Here is a 6,921-nt window from a genome sequence, read left to right as displayed (position 1 = left end):
CCGGTCTATGCCTGCAAAGGATGGCCTGAAGGACGCGGCGGCGTCGAGCGGGAATGGCCTCGCTCAAAAACGCGACTCGAGCCTCGCTGCTATTTTGAACAGCAGGCGCTCACGGACCTGCGGGTCTCGTGAAAACCTCCCAGACAGCTCAGGTACGGGCTTGTCTGAAGGATGCTCGCGTTGCGACGCAGCGTCGAGTGCGGCAGCGGTGCCCACTCACACCACACACGTCTGGCTAGGAACGCCACGACGTCGTTCCACGTTACACCTGCTAGGTCGCAGCGGTTTCGTGATGCCAGCCCATGCCTGCAAAGGGTGGCCTGAAGGACGCGGCGGCGTCGGGCTGCGAATGTCCCGCGCCCAAAACGCACCACCACGCCTTGCTGCAACTGTGAGCAGCAGGCGCTCACGGACCCGCGGGTCGCGTGAGACGACGCCCAGACCGCCATCCGAATCACTTCAGGGGTCTGGAGGACGCTCGCGTAGAGACGCAGCGTCGAGCAGTGCGCAAGCACGCTCACCACACACCCGTCCCGTAGCCTCGCAGCCAGCAAGCTACTCGCGAGGGAGGAGCTCCCTTCGGTCGAGTCGAGACGTGGGACCGCGCGGATATTGCAGCTGCGTCGCCGTGTGCACTGGCACGACGACCCAGCGGAATACAGTCGGCAGCAACGGGTGTACAGACACACCGCTGCCGAGCGATGGCGACGCACACCTTCGAGCGGTTTCGCGCACGCGCGAGGACCTTGGTGCCCGTCCTGGTAAACATGCACCTGCGGATGGAGATGATGGCGCCATGCAGTGGGGCTGCTGGTAGCCGAGCCGCCCGGACGCACGCGTGAAGATCACGGTGCGCCGCGGCACATGCGCGAAGACGCACGGACCGTACCGCGGAGGTACCGGCCATGCTGCCGCGCGACGTGACGATGCCGCCAACGAATGCTGGCCAGTTGAGATCCTGGTCAGCGGCGGACGGGAACAACGCACCGGAGCGGTGCACGAGGCTTCCATGCGATGCGAAGCAAACAGTACCCGTTTGTGCTGTCCTCGGTGTGGAGACCGCTGGCGCGGGCTGCGCGGAGTCTGTCACCGGCGACGCCGCAATGTCGTCGCACACCGCCACCGCTCGTGGCGTTCGTCGCGTGTCACGCCAGGACACCGACGTTGCACGAGGGGGCGAAGATGGTAGGCCGAGTGACGCGTTCGTCATCGGGACCATGCTGCAGGGGTTGCCGGCCGCCACACGATGTGGGACGCGCAACCGAGCAGCACGCGCCGCTAGGCATAGCGGCGGTATGCGCACCGATGTAGGCGGTGGTACGATGCACCTGGCACGGTGGGCACACTTTGTTTTTCGGCGCGTGCGACCACTTCTTTCTTTGCCGCCGGTGCACTACGCGAGGCCCATTACACCGCTATCCCAAGATCAGCACGCGGATAGCCATTCCCTTCCGTTTCCCTGCTTCGTCGGCAGCGCTGTGTGTGCCGGCGTTCGCTGCTCCGGCACACGCGGCTGCGTCTTCGTCGTCCTCGTTGGCAGCGGGAGCGATCCGCCGCCTCCCGCCGCGCGCCGCACACAAAGCGACTCCGTCGCCTCCCCAGCAGTGCCGAGAGAGACGTCCGCCGGACATCGCTCGCCATCGACGTGCATGTCATGCCACGTCGGTGCGGTGTGCGCTCTATGCGCACCTACAAGCGCCGTGGTCAGCACCAGCACGGACACCACGCCGCCGGCCGCCGTACCCCGCACAAGAGACAAGCCTGTCAGCTAGCGTCCCCGTGGGGGTCCTCCGGGCCGGGGGCCAGCCATAAGAAAAGAGCACCAAGCTAGTCACCCTGACGTTCTGTGCCTCACGCGACTGATCGCGGTGGGGCGGCCTGATGAAACGAAGTTGCACAGGCGGCGATTGTAGTCGCGTGCATATTTGCCGCTTAGCCGACATGCCCTCGGCTCCGTACGTGTCGCTTGGCCTCACCACCTTCTCTCTCACCACCTCTCACTTACTCGCTCCACAGCGACACCTCTCACATAGGACGGTGGCATTAGGTGGTGCTGTTGTGTCTCCGGTCTGTTTGTTGGTTTAGGCTATTACTCTCCCGGCCAGCTGTCTTGTCTGCTGCTGCTTGAAGTTGCTGTCTGCCACGTGGAACATGTACGCGTTCCCCTCGTACAGAGCCTGCGAGATCCTCGTCAGGAGGGTGCTCAGCGCTGTGTTCGGCGTGTAGGGGTGCTCCTTCGCTCCGGCGAGTTTCCGAAGCCAGTTGAAGCTGTCCTTGTGTAGGCCGCCGGTTGACTCGAGGATGAGGGGCTTGAAGTCCTTCTGCATCGCTGCTGCTTCTGTGCCGTGCTTGTGTGTTTTGAAGGCGAGGAAAACACGAGAAGCAATGTAGCAGAACAATTGTTAATGTTTGTAGGTTGAGGTGGCGAAGGGGGGAGGGGGGGAGATAAAAGGTTCGTAGAAACGAAAGCGAGATAGAAGAGCAGCGTTTTGTGTTTTCCTCTCCCTTAACTTTTAAATTCGGTACAGGGATAAACCACCGAACCTCACGATCGCTCGGGGCCACTTATTCAACATTAGTTTTCGCAAGATAGCAATATATCATATTCATTTTATTTCTTTGGATCTTTTGCACGTGGAACGGGAGCAAAGACTAACGCAGTGGCAGACTTCTAAACAAGATTAGTCCGCCCTCAAAGCGGGGCGGAATGAGCCTGGGTGGGCAGGAAAACGAACAGAAGAGAGAACAAGGCGGAAGTCGAAGACTGTCCGTGGAAAAAGAGAGGAAAGTGGAAAGGAATCTCTGAAGATGCCATTCACATGAGTTCCATTCAAACCATAATTTACATTCAATCATTCCTTTCGCAAGCTCTCAGAAAGTCTTTCCAGTTCACCGCTGTAAAGAACGTGTGGGCACGATCGTTGCTGCGGAGTGTAGAGAGATGCAGGAGGTAGGCTGTAGTGGCTCACGTTTCGGTTCCTTCCGGTTGCCACCTTTGGCAATGAGCTCCCTCTTCGGGAGCAAACTTGCACTGGACAGGGTCTTTCTTTGGTCTCGTTTCAGAGAGGCTGGCGCAGTCGCCACGCTGTTTCTTTGTTCTTGTGCTTCATCGTTTTCTTGATTTACACTATTGTGCTTCTCTACATAACAAGAACTACGGTAGGTTTTTTTCGTAAAAACCTTTTCTTCGTCTTGTTTAGGTCTTCTGTGCAGGTCTTAAAGCCAAATTTGTTCCTTTTAACTTATATAAAAGCCCCAGCCACCACACGCGCGTGGTCGTTGGAACCAAAACTCGGGACTATATTTGGCAGCGATCTGGGGTCGTTGTTCCGAGGAAAAAGGTTCCAGAACCTCGTCCCCGCGAAGCCCTGCGCAAATTTTGTTTTTTAAAAAATAAAAAGTGAAATCCGCATTTTTTTTTGTTTTCTACACTAATTTTGTCTTAGCGGTTTCACGAAAAAACACACATAAAAATTTTGTTTTTTCAACATAATGGCAGGTAAAAACTCTCGGGGGCGGTCGGTGGGCGGAAAGAAGAAGGTTCAATCCCCGTCGGGACGAACCTTTTCCAAGAGCCCGAAAAAGACCGGAGGCAAGAAGGAGGTTCAATCCCCGCCGGGACGAACCTTTTCCAAGAGCCCGAAAAAGACCACCAAGGAGCCCAACACAAGGAACATTGGGCCCTCAAAGACCGAGGAGAAGTCGCAGATGCCGCAGTTCGACCAACTGGCGGCACAATACGCAACAGCGGCGGTGCTCGACAAGGCAATTGCCGAGCACACAGAGTTGGCGGGGCGCTTGATGGAGCGCCATGCGTCAATTCTGCAGCGCCATTACGCCTGGGCGAACCCAGTTCACCAGGCGTATTTTTATTGCACGGCGGTGGACGTCACCGGGGCGGCTTGCACGTTTGCAAGTGACGCCGAAGAGGACGTCCAGAAACACATACGCGAACGCCACCCCGGGTCCGGGGCCGTTCCACGGCGTTTTGGCCTCTCGCGGTACACGGGAGGCATGGCGAACATCGGGCCATCCTGCTCGGTAACCGCGGTCGTCGCCGCGCTCGCCACCGTCACTGGGGGATATCAACAGAACGATATCCTCCGAAAAGCCTTCCGGACGTCTTCCGCCGAAGACTCCAGGGCTTTCCTCCAGGCCTTGAACCTTAGGCTACCAAACTCCCCGGCAGCTGTCCTGGGAGCACTTGCCGCACGTGACGCGGCGACGGACGCCTTTTTCGGAGCGACAGAATGTCACGATACATTCTGTAAAACATGCGGAACCACGATCGAGGGACCGCGGGTGAAGAGCTCAGGGGTCCTCACTTACACGGCCCCGCCGGGCTCGCCACAGGGAGGCACAGCCAAGGCCTTAGAGAACGCATTTGGACCAGAGGCGACGGACGCAGTGCAATACTGCAGCGTCTGCGGCTGCGATGCACAGCCGTGCGTCAATATGGTGCACTACCTCTTCCACAACGCCGTAGCGGTGACCGTTGTCCCGCCACCGACACAGCCAAACAACCGAGGGCTCCCGGAGATACCGCTGGAGGTCGGGTTTGCCACCCGGCCGCTGGCGGCGACGCCCTTCATCCTCCACGCCGCACTGTGTGTAACCACGCCGACGCACCTGGTCGCATACGTCGCCGAGCGGGTGGAGGAAACCACGTACTGGCATTTGTATGACGGAACCGTTCATACAAAAGGAGTCAAGGCTCCGGACGCAGCAAAGGTTCGCATGCTGCTCTACCTGCCAGTTCCGATCCGCCACGACGTCGGAGAGGGGGACAACGAAGACGAAGAGCACAGTAACGGTCGGCCGGCGGGCGCGCCGCCGCCGCCGCCGCCGCCGCCGCCACCGCCCACTAGCCTAGGGACGGATGAGTATGGTCACGAGTTGTTCGGGATTGTTCTGCCGGAGGGATCCGCAGACACAGTCCCAGACGACGAGGACGAGGCGGAGGAAGACCAACCCACCGCCCCATCACCACACCCCCTCCCAAACCACCCCCTCACCATCCCTGACACTCCCCCGGCCAGGAGGGCTGAAGAAGATGGGGAGGACGGCACTAGCTCGGATGACATCGAGCTGGTGCAGCCGGAGGGGCAGTTTCTGCACGGAGACAACGTGCATATTGCCCCAGCAGAAGGGCTCAGCTGCCCGTTCTGCGCCCACCGCTGGACCTCGGCCGCACGCCGGGCCCAGCAGACGGACCACGCCAACCACACCCATGGCCAAGAACGGTGTGGTGCCGAGGCCCTGAAGCGGGCAGGACTGGACCGCTGCCTCGTGTGCGGGCAGTTCGTCGTTGCGTCCCGGCGCGGACGCGCAGCACACCTCCCCAAGTGCGGACCGTACGAGACGCGTGCGGTTCGCAACAGCAAGCGGGCACGGCAAGACCCTGCCACGCCCGTGGAAGGGGAGGACGACGTCGCGGACACGCCGCCGACGGTGGCGCCACAGCAAAGGCGCCGCGAGCCACCCACCGAGGAGGACCTCGAGTGGGTGAAGACGTGCCCCCCCACCATCCGCACCCTGCGCAAGCAGGAGTGGGGGGTTTGGTGTGAAGCCGTGGGCCAGACGCTCCTGGGCTACACGGCTGCGACGCAGCAGGAGCGCCACCGACGCCAGATCGCCATGACGACTCTGGTGCGCACTCGACTGGCCAAGCCACAGCCGGAGGGTGCCGAGGAGGCGCCGAGGAGCGGCACCGAGGGGGTTGCGGCTGGCGACGACCAACGCCAGCGCAACACGGAGGAGGAGCTGCCCACGACACGGCAGCTCACGCCGGAGGAGAAGCGCAACAAGCGCATCCTCCACCAGATTTCCCTCGGTGCACTGGGGAAGGCGGCACGGACGCTCTTCCACGCACAGCTGCCGCGCGCCCGCGCCAGCGACGTGGTGGAGCAGCTGCAGGAGCTGCACCCCCAGGAGGACCCAGCCGGCTACCCCATGCCGCCGCAGGTCCCGTACATGCACGGCCTCAAGCCCGAGAAGGTCTTGAGGGCAATAGTGCAGCGTCTCGGTCGCGCGTCCGCACCGGGACTCGACGGGTGGACGAGGGAGCTCCTCATCCCCATCGCCGAGGACGAAAACCTGCCGGTGGAGCTAACTACTTTAATACAGGACATCCTAATCGGTAACGTGCATGCCTCCTTCGCGACGCGCATCCGAGCGTGTATCCTGCACCCGTTCCGCAAGGACCTAACCTCCAATAAGGTGCGGCCGATAACACCCGAGTCCGCACTTCTAAAGAGGACGTCGCACATCGCCCTGGACAGCGTCGAGAAACCGTTCCGCGAGACGTTCAAGGGGTGGCAGTACGGCGTGTGGGGCGACTCCACGGAGGCGGTAAAGCACATCCGCGAGGCGTACGCGAGAGAGGGAATCGACACCTTGGTCGCCCTCGACGCAACGAACGCCTATAACTCCATGGACCGCGACCACATCCTTAAGACGGCGTATAAGCAGCCGGAGCTGCGGGGCGCGTTCGGCGTAATTAACATGGCCCTCGGTGCGGCAGGAGAGCTGGCGCTGTACGAGAACGGCGTGAAGGTCCACTCCCTCAAATCCACAAAGGGTGTACGCCAGGGCATGGTGCTGGGCCCACTCCTGTTCGCGAATGGGATGACCGCGAAAGTGAAAAGGCTCATGGTGAAGCACCACAAGGTGACGATAGTAGCCTACTTGAGTGTCCTCTCCGTGATGGACGATAGCACATCCTTGCCGAGCTTTTGGCAGAAGCAGACCACAGCTGCACAGTAACGGTAGATGATTTAGGTAGAGAAAGGTGAAGGGGAATAGGATTGAAAGTAAAGGTTCGGTAGAAGATGATTCCAAATGTAGAACGTAATCAGTATTCTATCTAAAGTACAGGAGGTTAGAAACTCTTAAACACTGGTGAGTTTGCTGGGAAAACAC

The 6,921-nt window shown here is 60.2% G+C and overlaps 4 protein-coding genes across 4 annotated transcripts; 2 read left to right on the top strand and 2 right to left on the bottom strand.

Moving 5' to 3' along the window:
* Positions 1-7: 7 nt before the first annotated feature.
* On the top strand, positions 8-817 carry ABB37_08942 (hypothetical protein; the record flags this gene model as incomplete). Its single annotated transcript, XM_015808134.1, has 1 exon — positions 8-817. One exon carries the CDS (start codon positions 8-10, stop codon positions 815-817), a length of 810 nt encoding a protein of 269 aa, XP_015653419.1.
* Positions 518-1,219, bottom strand: ABB37_08941 (hypothetical protein; the record flags this gene model as incomplete). Its single annotated transcript, XM_015808133.1, has 1 exon — positions 518-1,219. One exon carries the CDS (start codon positions 1,217-1,219, stop codon positions 518-520), a length of 702 nt encoding a protein of 233 aa, XP_015653418.1.
* An 862-nt stretch (positions 1,220-2,081) lies between these two features.
* On the bottom strand, positions 2,082-2,350 carry ABB37_08940 (hypothetical protein; the record flags this gene model as incomplete). Its single annotated transcript, XM_015808132.1, has 1 exon — positions 2,082-2,350. The coding sequence occupies exon 1, from the start codon at positions 2,325-2,327 to the stop codon at positions 2,082-2,084; it is 246 nt and encodes an 81-aa protein (XP_015653417.1). The 5' UTR covers positions 2,328-2,350.
* Positions 2,351-3,492: 1,142 nt separating this feature from the next.
* Positions 3,493-6,765, top strand: ABB37_08939 (SLACS like retrotransposon element; the record flags this gene model as incomplete). Its single annotated transcript, XM_015808131.1, has 1 exon — positions 3,493-6,765. The coding sequence occupies one exon, from the start codon at positions 3,493-3,495 to the stop codon at positions 6,763-6,765; it is 3,273 nt and encodes a 1,090-aa protein (XP_015653416.1).
* Between the last annotated feature and the right edge of the window lie 156 nt (positions 6,766-6,921).

Source organism: Leptomonas pyrrhocoris, assembly GCF_001293395.1.
Source record: "Leptomonas pyrrhocoris isolate H10 chromosome Unknown, whole genome shotgun sequence".
NCBI classification, from domain to species: Eukaryota; Euglenozoa; class Kinetoplastea; order Trypanosomatida; family Trypanosomatidae; genus Leptomonas; species Leptomonas pyrrhocoris.
The sequence above is the reverse complement of the archived record's forward strand: the minus strand, read 5'-3'. Positions and strand labels throughout refer to the sequence as shown.